The following is a 22,626-nucleotide window of genomic DNA, read 5'->3' on the forward strand; positions in this document are numbered from 1 at the left end:
ACATTTTATTTTATTTCTTTAATGATGTGTGGGCATAGCATTACAATAGTAAGGCCTCTCTCGCTAAAGATGTCTTCTGATTCGGGGCCTGAGTTTTTTTTAGAATACATACCAATTGCGGCCCAAGTTTGTGACGTACCGAATAGCTGGAAACTCGATTTGCTGACACATAAAATATATATAGTTAAAAATTATGAAGATTACAATATAAGTAAATTGTTTACGAAAATCACGAATTAAAAATTTCAAGAATCCATGTATAAACTGTTTTAATCCCATGCATCAGTATTCAAGATGAAAACCTTTATTCTATTTCAGTTGATCGGGCTCCACTTTCTTTGGTCTACCTCGCGAGTACTCTAAAAAACTAATTAGTATCAAAATATGTACTAGTTACAAATATAAAAATAATACATATATTTATTGTATATTATGGAATTTTGTATTTGTTTCCCATTTTTACATACCGTCTGTAGTATTATAAATCATTATTACTACAGCCAGGTTAAAAACTTTCCTCTGCAGTCTTTATTTTTAAATTCTAGTCATATATTTATAGATTCTGAGCGTATAGCTACTAACTATGAATGCATTAATGCAGGTATTGATTTTACAATAACTTATGTTTTTTTTGTGTCTGGAAACACTTTTTCTAGTAGAAAATTGGTATTATCATCAACTTGGATAGTAGAGGTTTCTGATGGAAAATAATTGGATCTAGTTGGTACTTTTCAGAGGTCAAAATTCAAAATTCTCAGTAATTTTAAAAACAGTTGGGGAAAAAAGTATAAAACTGTTTGGTTACCTTAAAGTTATGTTCTTCTCTTTAAAAATAGTTTTCGATTAATTATTTTAGTTTTATTTCTATAAATTGTCAAATGTTGATTAAAAATTATTCGTTCGGCCCAAATACTTAAAAATGTAATACAAGGTTCCTCTAATAAGTATATAGTTCATACTAATCAATGCCTACATAGTAGGTATAAAACATAGTCCCTTCTCGTTGTCTGTCTGTCCCTATTACAGCTTAGATCTTTAAAACTACTCAACGGATTTTTATGTCGTTTTTTATTGATAGATTGATTCGAAAGAAAGGTTTATATGTATATAACAATAACATGCATAATATAATAGAGAAACACTGATAATTTTAAAGGTTTCAAATGTGATATCTTAAATAAACACATTTTTTTACGCTTACAATGCAAACGCTGGCTGAACCCTACGAGATATATCAAAATAATGTGTACAGTATTGTACCTATAAAGTATAAATAGTATAATATACAATTAAATAAATAAAATAAAATATACAATAAAAATAAAAATAAAACAAAATAGGGATATAAGTAAAAAAATAAACATTCGACGGCGACTACAACACAAATATATACGTAGGGAAAGACAGTGGAAAGCGACTTTGTTTTATACTATGTAGTGATTCTGTAGTATTTAGTATCAGCATTGCACCCGCGAGGAGCCGGGGCGGGTTGCGAGTATATTATAACCAAAAAATTCACTGATCATTTTAGAATAATAGGAAGATATATGCAAACGCAATGTTTTTGCAGAAGTGAATTCAACCAATAATATTATTACTAATAGCAATCTAATATTAATATAATATATCCTAGACGCATTGTCTCCACTCAGTATCATTTTATTTTGAATCACATTGAATCACAATGATTTGCGTTGAATTAAAATTTAACATATTATTCAACACTATTACAGTTCCACGCCGAAATGTACAGCAGAACAGTACCCAGTACCGATTTACCCACCTTTTTTAAAAACTAATATTACGTCAATGTCACTAGTAAAAACTTGTTTGATATTTTTTTTTATAAATTATAATTTATTAATTTGTAACTGTCATTATTGTCAACAATAATTATATAATACGTTAGACTTGTTTTAATGATGAACAATAAAACGTTAATATATTGTATTGTGACAATAATATATTTTAAACCTGATTATTTGCCGGCTATCGTTATTATTTAACGGGTAACGAAATATTCTAAGGTCCTATGAATGTATGATAGAAACATCTTAAAATGGTAAATACTTATCTGGCCACAACTCGGATATGATGCAAAAAGACTCGGATATAAGTACCAAAAACCGGGTTGTGATTTTGGTTATACCTTTTTTTGTAGTTATCTTAGTGTATGGAGCCAACATTTCATTTATGACATTCACTATTCACATTTTATTTTATTTTCACGAATATCTTATTAATATAGGTACGTTTAGTTAAATTGTAAAATTATTAATGTCACGTACAGTAAAAGTAAAATGCATCATTGGTATTACTCAGTAACTCGATTTTAGGTACTTTGAACATCGACACCCAGTCGTGTTACTCACAGTTTGGCACTCGGAGCAATTGACCCCTAAGACCTCACTCCCACCCTTAAAATATAGGCACCAATGCCACCATGTGTTATTGTCTGATTCCCCGGGCAGCTGGACATTTCTCTTAATTTTAAATTGGATAATATTTTTACCTACTTATATTAAAACCAAAAAACTCCACTATAACAAAAACGCGAATGCTGCGCAATGTGTACCTATTAGCCTTGACGTCCTGCAACACGAAACTTGTCCCCAGCATCATACTCACGAAGAACTGTACCGGTTTTGAAACGGTATACATATATATGTGACACAGTATACACCACTTGTATCAAGTTGACCTAGACCCGTTTGAGCAGACACCACGCAGTAAAACCATTCCAGAATAAGTTGTCATGGAGTTTGCGATCATGCTCTACAGGTGTTTGTTCATTCGTTCTATTAGTACCGCCGCCGACTCATTGACCGTTGCCGCTCTGCCAGCGGATCGCCGCTGAGATCATCAAAGCACACTTGAAGTATTCGGTAAGTCACATAACTGTGTTTTTTTTTAATCTTAAATTAATACATTATAATATAATATAAGTCATCACCTGCAGGTGTTCTTTCGATTTAATAATAATGCTACCGTTGCTACTAATTTTTATAATATAAAGGTAACACAAAAAGGGTGAACGTTAATTTAAACTGCAATAAACCAATTTTTTTATAAAGAAACAAAATCACAAACATAAGTATTAGTCTACAATGAATTGTTTGCGAAGTACTATATGAATCAATAAATATTTATGAAACAATAAATATTATTGCATGAATTCAAATATAAAAGCTTATATTATGCATCAATGTTTAAAAATAGTAGGACTGGCTTGATAATAGTAATTACTTATTAGGTAAATATTTTAGGTATAGTATTATTTTTAACACAAATAACTATAAATGCATATAATATAGTAAAATATAGTAAATTGAAAGTTAAAGTATCATTAGTAAACTTTAAAAAATGTCTTTATTATTAAACATTCAATACTAATCATTTATCAGAAGTTTGAATTGTATGATTACGTCCAAGAAGTTGCTATTTTGATTCGTTAGTCATAAACTATTAGATATTTTCAAAAATGTGATTCTTATATTGTTTCTTAACCTATTTTGGTTGCCTAATGATTTCGAGTGGAACTTTTTAAGTCATGGCCATATTCGTATGAATATTAATAGCTTATTTTATTTCTACAGATCTTAATGTTTCAAATTTAAAAGCGTTATTTTCAAAATATATCGTTTAGGTAATAATTTATAATATACATACAAATTGATCCTTTCATAGGATTATTAAAATTTTTAAAATTTTCAAAACTTTATAAAAAATTGGAATATAATATAAATTATAATTTATAACTCAGGTTTTAACAGTATAAATATTTCAAATCTATTAAGAATTTTAGAAAATAAATGTTGTTAATATGGTAAACCAATGAACATATTTATGCGGACTATTGGAATTGAAATATCAAGACATACATTTATAAACTAGGAAAATTTGCATGTTTTAGATTACATTAGTCATACATATTATAATTCAATGATCAAATCAATAATTTTCATGGAAGTCATCTTTTTAGTTTTTAGTATTATTATGTACCTTTTATTTATTACCTACTTAGCATATTAATACACACATTATTACTTTTATTTTGTACCCACCTACTTGATATTCCGTTATTGAAATCGCCTACTATTAGTACAAGGCTACACTTTCTGAGTTGATTACATTAATAAATTATAATATGTTAATTGGCTACTTTGTTTTTATTTAGATATAAACAATGCATTATGATGAATTAAAATGATGAATTATTATTTATTTTATTCTTAATATTGTGATTTTTACATATACTTACCTACTTATAATTTATAGATATTATTATAATAATAATAATATTTCACTTTTTTTAATACTTGCAATTGAATTTATATAAACTAGGTATATTTAGATATTTTGATATTGAGTTTAACATGCCAAACTCTTATAGTAATTACTAATTAATAATATATCAAATTTATTGAACTATTAACATTGTATAGTGTAGGTTTATGAAGACAGTCTAACATCCGTATTATTTGCTAAATATTATATTAATTTATTAATATTTAAGCCGAATAAACTTTTATGTGTATGTATTAAAAATAAAATATATTCCAATATACCATTTCTTATTAGGTACCGTCGTGGAATTGTTATAGTAGTATCATTTCATAATAATAAAATATTCTATGGATATGTGATTTAAAATATAATTAATTTGTAAATCCTTATAAAAATTGTATGTTCAAGTTGTTTTATTTAAGTGAGACGCTAAACGAAATGAGATTTATTTTTGGGAAAGTACTATGTAGGCAGGGAGCTTAGGGAGATACACATCCCTTTTTTGCTGAACTTTATGTATGCAAGTTCAGAAGATGTGCATTTCCATCATCCTATGATTTATTTTCATAACTCTTAAACCGAGTAAAACACAATCGTAATTCATAGTAGGTGTATATATTGGTTTTTGGGTAGTTTTCATCCAACAGAATAATGTGAAATTCTGCTGGTTTATTCCCATCAATCAGTAAATAATTAAATTACAATTTTACATATGCCGGGCTGCATAAATAATCACTAAATATTTAACTAATCAATAGTGAGGTAATGGCCCTTTAAAAATGATTTAGTGGCCCATGATTGGTCCATGACATTTTACTGGACCGTTAAATTAATACATTTTCATGCAACGCGGCATAAGATTTTTATTTGCTATACAATGTTTATAAGACGTTATTCAATCGATGTTTATTGTAGAATTAAATAATAAATACTAATAGTGAGTATCATTTGAGTGAAAGTTATACATTAATAAATATTATTTCGTTCATAAATATAGGATTGCAATGTGTGGGAGTGCATATTTTATGATTTATTTTTCAAAAAGATGACTACACATTTTATATTGAAAATTCAGTAACTTGTCTTAAAAAATTAATGTGTTATTTTATTATGTAATATAAAAAAATAAATTGACCAATAAGAAAAGTTTAACAAGGTGCACCTATAAAAGTAGTACGATATATACGTCTTAAGTGCATCATACAGTTATTTTATTTTTATAGTTGGTAAATTATATTTGCGATTCAAGATGAGTGGACTATAAACATATCTAACAAATTAAATTAGATTAAATTCAAACTAATTTTATGCTTGGTTTTAAAAAATAGTAACAACTATACATAATTAGTAGAAGTTTAATGTCAATGCCTTCAAAATCGCAAACAATGCTTTGCAATGCGTGTTTCTTATAGATTAAAATAATACATAAAAATGTATTTTTGTTTATATATTCAATATTTTATAGGTATTTATATTATAGGCCTTTTGGTTTGTTAATCCAAAATAATATTTAAAAAATACATAGATATTCATTAGTTGACTGAACTGTAAGCAATTATTACATGCATGATGTGACTCGCTGTGCAGCTATTGTATAAATGTAGAATAAGTTTACAATTGTTTCGTATACAATGGTTTTAATTACTTCTATAAACTTGATAAAAATAAATAAATAAAGTTAAAAAAAAATAAATGATACATCAATGCTGTTAACAATTATTTTTGTCAAAAAGTATCGCTTAAAACTCATTTTTTACTTATACCTATTGAGCTTTGTTATAAACCACCAGAAAAAGTATGAAATGTCTTCAAAATTCCAGCCCTAATAATTAATAATCATCAACCATCCATTTTTTAAAATTAATGAATTGTGTTGAATCATTAAATATTAATTAAAACCACTATGACAACAGAACTTACTATATTAATAATAATTGATTATAAATATTTAAAGACATTGACAATCCTGCATACTCGTATTATACTATTATATATTATTTTAAATATGATAAAATTGAGATGGACTATACAAAAATAACAGTCGAATCATGAGTTGACCAACCAAGCTAACAAACTTATAAATAGTAAACCTTCATTCTGAAATTTGCATAAAATAATATTTACATCTTTGATTATAGTATGTTATTTGTCTTGGATGTACAAATAATGCTGCCATTGTAGTTTGTAAAATACCTCATAACAGTCATAACTATAAATTGCATAGGTATATTATACGAGTTTTCTCAAAATTAGCTCTTATAATCCTATTGCATTATTTTAGTTGGGGTCGTGATGTTGTTGGTCGTCTTTATTATATAAAACACTATATATGACCCACATTGCAAAATGAAAACAAGTTATCTTTAAAAAAAAAAACACATTAATGTTGTTCACTTGTACATAGTATAATATAGTATAGTCACATATATATATTTATCTTATAGACATAAATCGTAGAAGACAAATTGTGAAATAAGAACATATACGATGTAAAAGATTTTGTCTCATAATAGCTACCTACATCTTATATACCGAAATTATTGTGCGTAAATAATATTTTCTTAAAATATTTGTTTTTTTTTTACTCTGTGGCATACCAGTTGTTTTATAAAAGCATTATATTTTTAAGAATGTCTAATTATTAAAAAAATTGACTTTAACATGTTAATCAACCTACAATTAGTAATAAATTGTTATAAATATAGATTCATTTTTTATTTTTATTTTTTACTAGAAGTCCAAAACAAAACATATATGATACATAAACTTTAAATTTGTTAAGAGTCGATTAGCCTACCTACTGTAAGCTTATGCAGCTTGTGTTGAGATATGAAGCTATGAGCATTTAATATGTTATCTCGAAGGCCACCCCATATCAGTAGACCATCATAATATGATAGTCTACTAAGTATATTATATAGTATATATAGTACTACTAACTATGGTCTATAATATTATTATACCAAGTAAAAACATTTTTAGTTTGCTCAGTGATCTTGTGACTTACCAGTAGAAGTAGTGGACACTGGAAAGTTTTGATCCACACATTTATAATACACTTGTATTTTATTTCCCATACTCATTAGAATATGGAAAAATGTGTGAATAACGTGGAAGTTGGATATGCAGATAATATTTTATTTGTTTTCTAGAAAATTGAGAAAAATGATAAGCTAAAAAATGACCTTAAGATATAACTAGTTAAGTTTAATATTTCAAAAATATTGCTTAAACTTTCTTAAAAAAAATTTTTAATTAATTAATTGAGAAATTCATCAAAACACTAAATAATATTCCAATCGAGTTTATAAAAATTTTTACTAAAACTTGATGTTTGATTAAATAAGGTTATTTTAATTATTAGGTAGGTATCATGAAAATGAATTTTAACGTGGCGTGGTTGCTGCAATCAGTCACTCAACGTAATTGAGAGTACGCAACCGTCCACTGCCACTAGTTCCCGGATGGGTGACCACCGTAGAGCTTAGTGGAAAAAAAATACAAGAGTTTTGAACAATTGTACCTACCCTACCGTCACTCCTTAAAATAGTTATGTGGCCCAATGGTCTCGTGGCCGCGGAATATTAGTTAAAAAAAAATTAATTTTTGTATTTGATGTATATTGCCTACTAAGAATCTTTAATCATAATATTTTTATTATTGTATTATAACTAGTTTATAATTAGTATAATTATAACCAAGTATAATTTAATTATTGAAAGAGTTATTTGAAGTAGAATTTATGTATTCAATAACAAATTATTTTAATGTAAATTTGTAATAGCTCTAACTTCTTCTTGACATCATTAGCTAATTCAAATTAAACATATTTTTGATAAATTACCTTGTAGATTTTACTTTAAAAATAATAATTACACTGACATTAATTTTTACTATTTTTGAATGTAAACTAAAAAGGTACCTATTTTAAAAATAATAAAAATTGAAATAGAAATGAACTTTTTAAATTTAATCTTTTAAAATATTATCTGCTTATTTGCAAAATACTAAAATACTTAATAGGTAAACAAGTTTTACTTAACAATCATGTACAAAATGGATTTGTTGAGTTGGTCGTATTTTATGCTTAAACTCATTGCAAAACACGTAATAATTTGTACCATGTATACATTATGGAAAACATTGTTATTATTTTGAAAAATATTATATAATTATTGAAAATCGTAATCTTATTCAATCACTTTTACATACCAAGCTTTTAATTTCCAGAAGGTCGTTAACAAATTATAACAATAAAGAACATAGTTCTTCCTATAGCCATATCTTTATGAAACATAACATATATGAGTTCAATAAAAACTGTTAGGATTTGATTTTTACTGTTGCCTATAAGCCAGTGTAAGGAAAAGAATTATTATGGTGGAGCTAGTGATGTATGTTCAAAATTTGAAAGTATAATGATGAATCATCTCATTTGAAAAACAATTATTATGTAAAGTGAAGTTTAATAGACAGGCAATATTTCAGATTTTTTTATGGCCATTAATGAACTCATCAATTCTGTCTATTTAAAATTGTAAGTTTAGGTAACTAGAGATCGAGTTTCTGCTTTTCATACCAACAAAATTGATAACTGCAGACGGACTAATAATGTTATTAATAGTTAATAAAATTAATAAGAGAAGTAACCAGAATTATCACAGTTGTAAAACTCAATAGGCTGTTTTAAAACTATACCTGTACTGGGGGAATCGACGAGTCTCCTGAATAAACATAACTTCTGATTATAATAATATATTGTAACAAGAAATTTAAAAACAGTCATAAATAATATTTGTCAAGATGTCAATGTTTTATACATGACTTGTAAAAAATAGGTACCTATATAATAATTATATATGCTACATAATTATTATAAATAATGATATGTTTTTTGTTCATTTAAATTACTAGGAAAATTTAAAATGTATACGTATTATAATTACCAACCGGACGTGATTATCTTGTAAGTCGATAGTGTATAATCATTTTTATGAGCATCTAATTATTATTTTCATTTTCTCTAGTTTTTACATTGTCACTATCTATTGTATAATTTTTTTTTTAGTATTAATTTTCTTAAGTTTATTGTTTATAAACGATTTCAAACCTTTCTCCAGATGAAATATTGTGTAATTGATTATTTCCCACCTCTTTAATCCAGTATCTATACTGTATAGTATTAATGTATTATGTTTTACATTTAACGTATCTTGGGCGTGCCGGTTTTGCCTAGGTATTACCAGAAATATTCAAGATAGGTTCCATCATTTTTTTATATTTTACTATTTTATTTTTTAATTGGTAATATATACATATATATTATGTATATAATAGAAATATTATTATGTTTTTAAAGAATTTATTGTACCGATATTAACTACTTATAAAATAATAAGGTTCGAATTCGTATCAAGATGCATTGATAAAGTATATTATGCATCATAATAGATAAAATATAATAACCGAAATTGATAGTTTAACTAATTGAATATTAGGTATATAATTAAACTCGACGTTCTTGTTAAGGAAGCAATAGGTCATAATCTATTAATCTGCCATAGGAAGTTTATAATGTATCAATTTTAGCCGTTCTCCCTACTCGAAATACTATTTATATCCACCATTATCAGTAGTAAATATATATATGTTTCAGAATTAAAGTCTCGGCTCGATTTTTTCAACAGTGACCACCTAGCATAATATATACTTACCTATTTATTTAGCTGGTCCAATAATATGTCCGTCACAATTTTCATTTAAAATCTCAGTAATGAATCTTTATACAAACGAATTACCAAAACGAGGTTATAGCTGTGTTAAGTTGTAAGTTGCCTTTATACTACATGTTGATCGATATTATTGATATTATCGGCAGTTATCTGGAGAACATGTCAGCTGACTATACATTATGTAGTGTGGTCCCTGTGCTCAAACTGTAGGTGCATTATCATTTTACTATTTTGTTCTTCATACTGGGATCAAAATTTAAAATTAGTCCTTATTTTAAGTCTACACAAATACATAAATACCTAGTACATAAATATATCGTTGTATTGTGCACAATTACAATTTTAGTTTATAACTTGATGATATTTTTTTTAAGAATATAAAGTTATTTTTGTTTTGAGAATCCTCCCCCGACACATTTAACGTTTGATACAAGCAATATGTCACACAGTGACTAACACAGATTAAATATATTTTATTCTTGTGGTACTTACCTATCTTAACTAATTGAAATTTATACTATTCAAATATTTATTATTTACCTTATATCAAAAAAAGTTAAAAATCATAAAATCACAGGTTACATATTTCTCATCATTAATAACTACATAAATAGCCAACAAGTAATAGATACCTACTAGTATACTCCAATTTAAACTGGTATATCGTTACAACTTACAACGAACGTCATAGAGAGATAGTGGTTTTTCTATTTTACCTACCCAGTACCTACATACTTTGTTTAAACAAACAAAGACATAATAAACGCGTGAAATGTGAATACCTGGGGATTTCTTAACAACTATTTAGAATCATGTTAAAGTCTAAATGTTTTTCATATTAAATTGAATCAATGTCAAATGAGAAATATCCGAATAAAGTTATACGTAATATTTAAATATAACCATCTAAAATGTGAAAAATGTGCACGTTAATATTACATAATATAAACAGTTAACTACTATATAGTTAATATCCTTGTACTTAAATATGTATCTATTAGGGTCATTTTTTACACTTTAGCTCCGTTATATACATGGGTACCGATGTTAAGTAATATTTTCGATAAGATAAAATTTATTTTTAATTTGAATAAATTATAGTTACTTTATCAGTAGCCAGTTAAGTTAGGATTTTATAGCATTTTCGTTTTTTGAAAGTAGAAAAGATATTTAGTCTGGTAGTTACCTAAGGGATATTGAAAATAAAAATCTATTAGACGTTCTAGAAATAAAAAAAAAATAAAATATTATTCTTATTTTGCAGGTTATACAATATTATTATAATATTTTTTTAAGTATAAATATTTATAGCGTATACTGTATACATAACTTATTATAAACTACAATGCAGAAATTTACTGGGTACGGTACATACTCTTTAAAATGTTAGTATTTATACTTTATAGTATTATTGTATTAACTACATTTTACGTTAGTCTCTAACCCATTTAATATTATACTTTTCAAATAGTGTTGTAACATTGGTATCAAGTTTAATTATTTTAAGTGCGCAATGTGCATACAGTTCTAGATTAAATACATTATAGTATAATAATAATCAGTTCCTGCACAATTATTTTAATGAATGGAAATTTTTTAAAATCGTTTTAGACCATTGGTTTTTATTTTTTAGTTATTTTACAACATGGATATATTCTATTATAGTCTATACTAGACTATGTACAGATAGATATATAAACTTTATACGGTTTAGTCGTCTCTACTTTTATGAATTATTTTTTTTTTTGGTAGATTTGGTTTCTAAAAAACATACTATTATAATTATAATTATAGTTGTTTATGCTTCATAGTTTAAAGTACAATAAAACAATTATTTTGTCAACAATAGAGTAAATTGTAACTTGAAAGTAATTAAAAATAATGAGTTGTTTAGAATTTAATTAGTTTACAATTGACAGCGATAAGTGACTGGGTTAGGTTTATAACTATTTTGATATATTTAAAGAATTTCTCATCCTGTTTTTATTAAACAATATAACCACTAGTCCCTAGGCACTAACCAGTGACCACTAACCAGTACCTATTCGATATTCTCCTGCAGGCTAAATAGATGTAAAACAAATTATTCTTAATATTTTGTTTGCCAGATGATATAAAATAAATCAATTCAGTCAATTCAGAACTAATAAATATCTAAAAGTTAGTTTAAACTCTTTAACATTTTATAATATATGTTTGTTTCTACATTACTATTGTCCTTTCACTTATTGATGTAGTCCAAATCGAAAGTATTTGCGTGCACTTATAAGTTATATGCTCTTTGAATAACTGCCAGTTCATAGATATCTGTCATAAAATTACTCAATGTTTAAGATAAAAACAAGTTTTCTATTTATTGATCACGAAAAGATTGGGAATATTAATTGCTATACACGAGGTTATAATACACAAAAATTGAAGAATATACACAGTGAAGTCGATGTGCTTATTCATTATTCATTCGGTATTATTTACATTATATTTTAGTCTAAATAATAGTGTAGAATCAACATCATTGTAATATTAGGTAAACCTATATTGTATAATAATTTATTTTTGAAATCTATAATAATACAATCATGTAGATTGTAAATCACTTGAATACTTTAAATTGTTACTCAGATTAATCTGTTGAAAACGATATTCGTCCTTAAGTTTAATTCACCATATATACCTTGATGATTTGCTCATTATTAGATATATATACTAAAATGCACTAAATGATAATGATATAGTACTTCATATTTATGAATAGGAATTGTTTCTTATCAACATTTTACTTTCCACATTTCAGTCATTACATCTTTATATTTATTAAAATACAAATCAAAGTATAAAAATTGCTCTAAAATCTAATCTTATAAGTCAGTTAACACTCAGAATATATTATGATGTCGTTATTAACACAATTAGAGCTCTGATGTTGTTATAACTAAATTTAAAAAAAAAAGTGATGACCATTCATTACTATTATTGACTTTGTGATATTGTTTTTATTAAAGGATTCGATGAAATTAATACGAAATGATTATAATTATTCAAATAAGAAAAATTAATAACTCAGTTAATTATAATTCCAAATTTCAAATCAAACATTTTTTATTCAGTGCATATTTAGTCATTTTTTGATACATATATTATGCATGAATATTTGCATGTTTTTTTTGAAGCTTTAAGTCCCTAAACAAACCTAGTTATAACCTTTCCTAAATTTAATAACATTTAAGCTCTAGTTAGTAAATATTATAATTTAATATTGATGAGATAAAAAATGATCATACCATATTCCAACTACGAAATATTTTGTTCTTTCAACGGGTTTGTTTGATTTTAAAAGTATAATCATTTAACATAAGGTATGTTGAAGTTCAAGGTCCCCGAGGCCGTTGAACGCGAAGTTAAACCAAGCGCAAGTTTCTGAAATCAATGTTGTCTTTTTGCAGTGTTTAGAATTTAGAAATTTTATTTATTATAACTATTATTAATTTTATTCAAAGTTGAAAAAAAAATCACGAATCTAAATATAATAAAATATTCGAATAGGCATTTAAAAGAAAGTCAACAATATAGTATATCCATTCGTAATAATAATATGAACTATAATATATGTATATTGTATTATACTAGTATGTTTATAGGTATTATGCATATTATAGGCCACAAGTAAATAGTTGAAATAATCTCATTTAGAACTAAAATGTGCATTTTCACCTTAATTAAGTGATGTCTTTGTATATCTTCTCCTACCAAGTCATATGTTATTTTTCATTTAAAACTTATGATTATCCTACTACCTATCAAAGCTACTTAGTACATACTATATAACTTGTGTGTGTGTGTGTGTGAAGGATATTTATACTATTCAAATTGAAAATATATAATTAACAATCATCTTTGAAAGAAATTTAATATAAATAGGTAACTAAAATGACGTAACGTCTACCAAAATTACACACTTAAAAAAATCAACTTTTGAATTTTAGATTCTAAATTAAACGAAGAAAGTGTTGAGTTATTTTTTAGAATATATTTTGTAATTTTTCAAGGAAATTATTGTTTTATATATAAAACGTAGAAACTTGTATTTTCTTTAAAATCCTAGGTATAGTCATCTGATAAAAAGTGAAAAGTCCACAAATAGTATTTTTAGTCATTAATTTGATTTTAGTTTTAATTATGATTGATAAGCCAAAAAAAAGTTATATTTATATATATATATACATAAAACTATTGAGACATAAAATCAATTCTTATGATTAATTCATGAATGAAAAAATATACTTAACTTCATTATACTATTACCATTTACGAATTACGGAACCATAACTCTTCACGGAAAAAATCGTTTCAATTTTGTATACCAATGTAGAAACCGAACAATTTTTTTTATAATCAATAGGTTGGAATAATATTATAAAATGACTTAAGAAAAATTGTCCTGCTTTGAAATAATAGAATAAGAAACTTATTGAAACGGTATAATGTTTATGTGCTTTTTCATTAGGACTTACTTATAGTGCTTATGTAACATAAATGATTAGACAGTATACGTTTACTTAATGTTATTATTTATTTAACAATATATTGATAGTTATTTGACAATTTCTGTAGTCGATTAAAAAAATATTTTAGAAAATTAAATTATGTAAGGTTGTTTTAATTTATAAGTTATTATTTATTTGATAATATATTGATGAAGAAATCCATGACCGATCAGAAATATAATCAAAACGAAACAAAACAAAAAACAATGACAATTGTCAAAAAAAATATAATACGTTTTGATTTCGTATTCGTGTATTAAACTTTGGCTTAGCTATCATTGTACTATAACTTAGCAAGGTTGGCATAGGTACACTAAGAAATATTGATCATATACTTAGTTTCTATTTTTTTTAGTTAGTAGTTGCACATATTATGAGGACATTATCCCTTCTGACTTCTTAGGAAAATATATTCATCTATAATTTGTATAATTTATATCAGAATACACAAACACTGCTGGTCGATGATCATGAAAATGTACGCATGTAGGATAATAAATGGCAATTATAGATTAGTGTTAAGCCTTGAAGAAATTACCGGAATTTCTGAGTAAAATAAAATATATTTTAATTTTTAAATGAAACTTAAAATATATTTGTCGATCAAACGAGTGAAAAACTAAAATAAATATAAAATTGTTTTCCAAAATTATTGTTAGAACGATTTAAAATTATGTAAATGAAATATTTTTGAAAACGTTATTGTTTTCAGGATTAATGAGTGTCATATATTAAACGGATCACCCTATAAAAAAATATTAAAAAAACATTAGACAATTATGCAGAAAATGTATGAATGTCTAAGACCGAATAAAGAAAGTAACTCTAATTGGTAAAGTGACATCGAAATGATATGTTATTGTTTAATTAAACAGTGAGATTCTTCTAACAGGAAACACTCATTTCTAGACTTCTAGTTAATGCTTTTCGAGATAGGTAGTGAGTGTTAGACGTTAAAAGAATCACACAATATTGGAGTAAGAATAACTATTTTATTCCAGTCATAGTATTTACATAACTTTTAAACGTGTAAAAGCCAATACCTATATGTCTCGTAGTTAAATAAATATTTTCTATACAAAACAATTATCCAAACACGCCACTGCTATTTCATCGAATAGGTAGGGAAAATTCTATTACAATATATTGGTATTAGGTAGGGATATGAAAATATTCTTGGCATGCAAAAACATCTTTAGAGTATAGTATACCTTCTGTTGAACAATGTAAGAAATATTCAGTGCCGGGACATCACGAGAGAAAGTATTTTAAATAGTGCCCAGTTATTGATTGGCATTTTCATGTTTGTTATTATCATTTATATTTCGTAAACCGTTTGTCAAAAACAGGTGAGTATATTATCACTATCTTTTACACAAGGTATAGTCATTATTTTGTTTTAATTTGCTCATGCATTATACTGGTATTGGACTAAAAAATTATCTTAATGAAGAAACTATATTATAATATTGTATATTTATACGTAATTACTGATCGTCAACTGTTGTTTTACAAATTATCTTTGGTTCGGAAAAGAAAGAATTTTATTATATCTGTTTTTAATTAACATATTTATATTTTTATTAATTTTATTCTTCCTTTCGCGGTATTGGAATTTAGAACATTCAATCTTAAATAAAATATCTTCAAATGTTTTCAATGCAAAAATAACAAAACTATACAACATAATAAACAGGAAGACTTAACAAATATTTGGTAGTAAATATCCTTCTAAAATAATCTCGAAAAAAAAATTGACAGTGTTATTAAGCATTAGAAATAGATTTATTTAGTATTTGCACATTCTTATAATGTATTACGTACTTATATAATAATATATTTAATATTTATAGATGAACTATATTTACATCTTACTAGAATAAAATTATAAATTTAGTACAATGTATTACTAAATTTAGTCATACTCACTTACTTACACTGATTATATTTACACTTCTCATTAAGCTACAAAAATAATAGCACTGATTTATGCATACATAATTTATAAAAAATATTAAATTTGCTGGGCTTTTATATTGACAAATTGTTTTTGAGTATACTGAAGTATAAATACCCACATAATATGTTGTAAAAAGTTATGCGTATTACGACTATATATGAACGTGTATTTAAATATGTTTTTAGCGATGTCACCGACAAAAGCTTCTGACATTACTGTGGACGATGATTGTCAGAAAAAGCACGCGGCCACAGATGACTGGTTTACATGCCACGAGCCTTGTACATTACCGAAGCATATTCAAGAATTGGCTTTGATTGAATTACGGGAAAATGAAAGTGCTCGTAATCAAGCTATTTCGGCTTTCCGACAGTGGATATCAAAAAATGCGGATGTTCAAAACGTAAATACTGGTATGGTAAATAATTATATTTTAAACTATTATTACGATATTCGATCAAAAACTTGAACTTAATCTTAATCATTCTATTTGGTATAACCTACAGTGAACTTTATACATTTTTATTTAAAAAATATTGTATTTTAATGGTTTATAAGTTTATAACTAATAACTATCTAGATCTTACTAGTAAATCTGACTGTTTTAAAGTGTACAGACAGAGTAGGTATATCTAGAGATACCAATATAAGTAAATATAGTAATATTAGTAGCGAAGACTATTATAAATGATAATATTTAGATAAACGAAATAAAAATAATATATTTTAACTAATTTGACTGAATAAAAACTTGAAAAATTAATTTCTTTTACGATGATTCCTTAAAGTTATGACAAATATGAAATAAATAATGAACTACTTACCTACAGTGCATTTCCCACACGCGTTGCACGTAATAGGTAAATAACATACTCGATACGGTTTTATGAACGGTATCGGCCCGGATTTTCACAATAGTTAAATTATTTATTTCATACCAAAAATTATTATTCTAATGAGTTTTTATATTTTGTTTATATTTTGTCCAAAATCACTTGCTTCTAACTTTGCTACAGTCAAAAAATTTAAAACAGGTTCTTCATTTTTCTAATACATTCAAATATATACTAATGACAAAATATGTAAAATAAAACTGTTATACTGATCTAAAACATAATTATAGATCACTCATGCTGCCTTTCTAAAAAAATATTCAAAAAACTAGAAGTCCTCAGTTACAGTTATTATCTATAATATGGTAATTTTAAATTTGTATGACTTATATTATCATGGTTTTGGGTCATATACTAATATGCATGTAATGATTTTTTCGCATACGTCCATTTCTAATGTAATTCCGTAATATGCATATACTTTAAACTAGAGTCACTATTAGTTAGGTAGAATACTAAAATATTTATTTCAATATTTTTTTGTACTTATGGTGATTTATTTAAAATATTATGATTAATATTTCAGATGAAAATTTTTTATTACGATTCTTGCGTGTTAAAAAATTTAGTTTACCGATGGCTCAACAAATGCTGCTTAAATATTTGAATCTTCGACAAAAATTCCCAATGTACTTCATGGGCCTAGACTGTTTAATTCCATCAATCAACGAACTCATTGACTCCGGATACATGTTTGTATCACCTTTTAGGGATAACCACGGTCGTCGAGTTATTATCGGTACTGCCAGTAAGTAAAACAATAGAATATAAAAAATTATCAATTATGTTACGTATTATGTATTTATAATTATGCACTTACATTGTGGTATTGAATATAGGTATAATACTAGGTATAAGGAATAAATAAAATTAAACTTATATATTTCGTAAAAGTATAGGTGCTACTTAGAGCTAGTCAGAACTTAACTTATTTAACAGGGAAATTACAAAAAAATATTCCAGAATTTCCGTTTTTAGGCAAGTTTTGATAGATGTCACAATTAGAATAAATGCTTGGACTTCGTTTCGAAGTTATAGCCGTTCAAAATCTATAATGTACCACGGTGATCATACGTCCTGTCGGTGCTTGGTGCACTGACACTTGTAGATAAGAGATAACACAATCAATAGTATATGAAATCGGATTCACAGCTTGGTAAGTGCCCGTTGGTGTGAATTTTATCATATTTTGATTGGATATTGCAATCGTTCAAGTTTAATTCACTAACAATGATCTACTGGAAGTTTCCAGAGTTGGGCCAAGCTTAACTTTTGGACACTACACAACACTATGTATAGTATATATATATGACAATTTATCATTAATTATTTTTATTTTTTATTTGGTTTATATTTTGACTGTGGTATTAAAGCGGAAGGCAAGGGGGCGGGGTAGGGGAGGGAACTATACATTATATTAATTTTAATGATCAAATAGTGTATGTTAAAAAGTTAGCCACTCCTCCCTCCGCACATTACAAAATAATTTGATGCCATTGTGTGATAATACATTGTGTGACCTATGCCAGGTTACATAAATATAATCAATAAACATTTAACGAATCAATATGTTGAGCTTTAATGGTCTCTTAAACATGATTTAGTGGCTTATGATTGGGGTCCATTAAGGTCAAAGTTCAAAGTTGTATTGCACTTTTAAAATATTAAACTAATCGATTGGCCATGCAACTATTGTGATAACTTAACGTGTAGGTAACATCGCAATTTAAGTATGACTAGCAATCGCTTCTTACGCCTACTGACGCTGGTCTCAGGAGGTTCTAAAATCGTAACATAATACAAGTTAAAATACACGCCTACCATATCTGGCCGCTCGGTATTATATTGGTTGTCGTGTTTACGTAATTACTGATTCAATTTTATAATGCAATTGGTTTTGTGTGGTATACTGATTTAACACGATACGTCTATACTACTATAGAATATAGGTACATCATTTATTTTTAATAAGATAACTATTTTTTTTTTTTTTTGTATAAATAAAATGTAACCTTATCTGTATACATTATAATGTAGTATCTATTTTTATTGTTTCAAACCATTTTACTCAATTTAACACAAAAATCATAATTTTTCAATTATTTCTAAGTTTGTATACGATATATTTATAGAGTATCGAACAATTAAAACGTTAACTTAAAAATAAATAGTTACCTATATTATGATTGTATGATGATAAATTATTACAAAGATTATGTACCGACTACCGAGTGACCATGTGATATTATTCACTGTTCAGTGTCCACACACATAGGGTTTTTGAACTCGAATTATATGCGCCCACCACGTGTCCACGTCCTATCCTAATAGTGAACCATAAATAAAATATATTGTAGTGTAAGTACACTACAATATATTTTATTTTTTTTTATTTTTTTCTTACATTTTATTTTATTTTATTTACAGAAGGCTTCGATCTTCGAAAATATAGCAATAGAGACTTGGGCATTGTGCATATAATTACCTATGAGACATTACTAAATGATGAAGTCAATCAGGTCGTGGGATTCACCCACTTTGGTGATTTATATTCCATCACTCCAGCGTATATAACCCTGTTTGCTCCAAATGAATTCGCCACTCTCATCAAGTGGGGAGAGGTAAACATTACAGATTTAAATAGTTTTATAATTTGCTTTTTGTGTATTTTTCATATGGTTACAGTCTTATTCAAATTAATATGCCCGCGCGGTATATTATTTTAATTATTTACTTATACTTTTAAATTTTTTATGTTTAGGTACTTAAAAACCCGTGTAACAACTCATACAGTTATACACTATGTATAAAATGTGTTTAATTTAAGTAATAAACAAGCATATAATATAATAATTATTAATTTTATAATCATTTAATCTTGTTTATGAACACATTACATCCTATATATACTGAGCTGAATTGCATTAAATCATTATCGAATGCAATTATATATTTATCGTTACATTCATATTTAAAATAATAATACAATACTGATTATTGACACACCGTCAAGTGTTTTTGTTCGATCTTCTTAAATAAAATCATCATAATATGTGAACATCTTATTATTAATCATACATATATATTATTATTTATTATTTATTCATATTGGTACCTAAAAATAAAAATAAAACTGTGGCTTGGTAAGGTGCGGTCGTATACTCAATCTATGACAACACTTTGAGCGTACTTACCGGCCGTCGTTGATAGCACTCGGATGGGTGACCACCCAGGTTTTTAGCAACACATCCTTGCCACACATGCACGTATTTCAAATCAATCTTTTCCCCCTGCAAACAGCTAATGGCCATAGTAGTTACCGGAATTTCAATCAATAAAAAAAAATAAAAATAATAAATACAACATTAAAGTATAGTTATATAATATTGTTCATATTCATTAATATTTTTATAGGATAGTATGTTAAAATATTAATAACACATTTATGAAATACATTTTTTTAATTTAACTTTTTACCTATAAAAATTGTTATCTATATCAAAAAGTAAATCGTTCTTTTTTTGTTTTAGCAATCAATTCCTATGAGGCACAAAGCAATACACCTGTTGAACGTGCCATTACCGATCAAGTTTGCTTATGATTATTTCCAAACAAGAATAAGCCCAAAACTCAATGGACGAATGAAGGTATATCACTAATAAAAATTCGTGTTTGATATTTGATTTTTGCATTTTTACAGTATTTGATCTCATTAAAAGGTAGATCAAAGCACACCCTAAATCTCACATCGCTATCACAATGACATAATGTTCAATAAAATAATAATTTGGGCAAAAACAAAACTTTAGTACGGCAGAAAAATAAAGCTTAGTAAAACCATAGGCTTAAGTAGGCCAAATTGTTGTAAGTGACTAAGGAAAACATTGGACGCAGCACCTCACATCTCACCCCCCCCCCCCCAAATATTGCAATTATTGCAGATCATATTGTTCTCAGCTCACCACATTTTCTACGAAAAACACGAAAATTCTTACCGACCGTATTTCTATACCACACAAATACCTACAGATTTAAATAATAATTGCAAATTGCACATTATTTTTTTTCAAATTTAAAATAATTGATAAAAAATTGACATTTAGAAAGAATATATTAGTTTGTAGATGGGTCTAAGTACCCTCAATAGTCAAAAACAGGGGGAACTGGTTTATATCTGTACCAATGATATTAACATATTTTTCATTGTACGAGTAAATGCTGCCTCTTAAAAAATGGTCTAATAGTTGTTAAAAACATTTTAGATGCACAGTTCACTTTCCGAGTTACACGAGACGCTCGATAAGAAAGTTTTACCCAAAGAGTATGGCGGTGAAATGCCAATGGCCGAAATGATCAGTAATTATTTATTTAGCTTTATATTATAAATACCTATATACTATTATATTGCTATCTGTAAATAATATACATACATTTGCTAATTTTGAATTTCAATTTTTTGCTTAGGATTATGGAAAAAAGAATTACTGGCGAATAGAGAAAAGTTAATAGCGTTAGACAATATGCGGTTATTATCAGATAAAAACATTATAACAAGAAAAACGAAAGCTGAAATTAATCATAATTTGATCACTGGATTCAATCAGCTAAATGGCAGTTTCCGAAAACTGGAAGTTGACTAACTATATAACTTATCAGTAATTATACTAATTACATTATATACTGTAAATAAGTAATACATCTGTAATTCGGATTGTAAAAACATTTTTAGTTTTTTTTCATTCATTTTTGTTCAAATTTTCATCATGTAAATTCTTCATTATTATAATATGTTCTTATTTTTAAATACTCTCATAATTTTATTTTCATTTTATATAATAATTATCGTTACCTTATATTTGTTCATACAATTTTTGTAATATTTTTCGACTTGTAAAGTAGATAAGTACTTATTTTAATAACGTTCGAGTTAATATTTGCTTAAATTAGCATACTATAATATTTTACTTGACAAATCTAAAATATCTGATTAAATATTTATTATCATAATACTGCAGTACAAATATTATATTTATTTTTTATATACATTTAATTAAGTATTTCTAAAAATATGAATACTTAAAAAAAAAATAATTTAATGTAATTAAGAATTGACTATTAAGATATAAATGTATCAGAATAATTATTAAAGAAAGTATTAATACTTTTTTTATAATATGTACCCAATCTAATATAGTAATATCTATAGTGTT

The 22,626-nt window shown here is 26.3% G+C and overlaps 1 protein-coding gene across 2 annotated transcripts; it reads left to right on the top strand.

The window, feature by feature from the left end:
* The first annotated feature begins 2,700 nt into the window (after nt 1-2,700).
* Nucleotides 2,701-22,423, top strand: LOC111031808 (clavesin-2). 2 transcript variants are annotated; one of them, XM_022311909.1, is made up of 7 exons: nt 2,701-2,885; nt 16,709-16,936; nt 17,943-18,164; nt 19,844-20,037; nt 20,947-21,063; nt 21,679-21,772; nt 21,881-22,423. In XM_022311909.1, exons 2-7 carry the CDS (start codon nt 16,711-16,713, stop codon nt 22,054-22,056), a joined length of 1,029 nt encoding a protein of 342 aa, XP_022167601.1. In that variant the 5' UTR covers nt 2,701-2,885; nt 16,709-16,710; the 3' UTR covers nt 22,057-22,423. The 2 variants fall into 2 exon arrangements, with proteins under 2 accessions (XP_022167601.1, XP_022167602.1); XM_022311910.1 differs by lacking the exon at nt 2,701-2,885 and adding an exon at nt 15,780-15,912.
* The last annotated feature ends 203 nt before the right edge of the window (nt 22,424-22,626 follow it).

The sequence above is a fragment of the Myzus persicae genome, unplaced genomic scaffold (genome assembly GCF_001856785.1).
Source record: "Myzus persicae strain clone G006 unplaced genomic scaffold, MPER_G0061.0, whole genome shotgun sequence".
Taxonomy (NCBI): Eukaryota; Metazoa; Arthropoda; class Insecta; order Hemiptera; family Aphididae; genus Myzus; species Myzus persicae.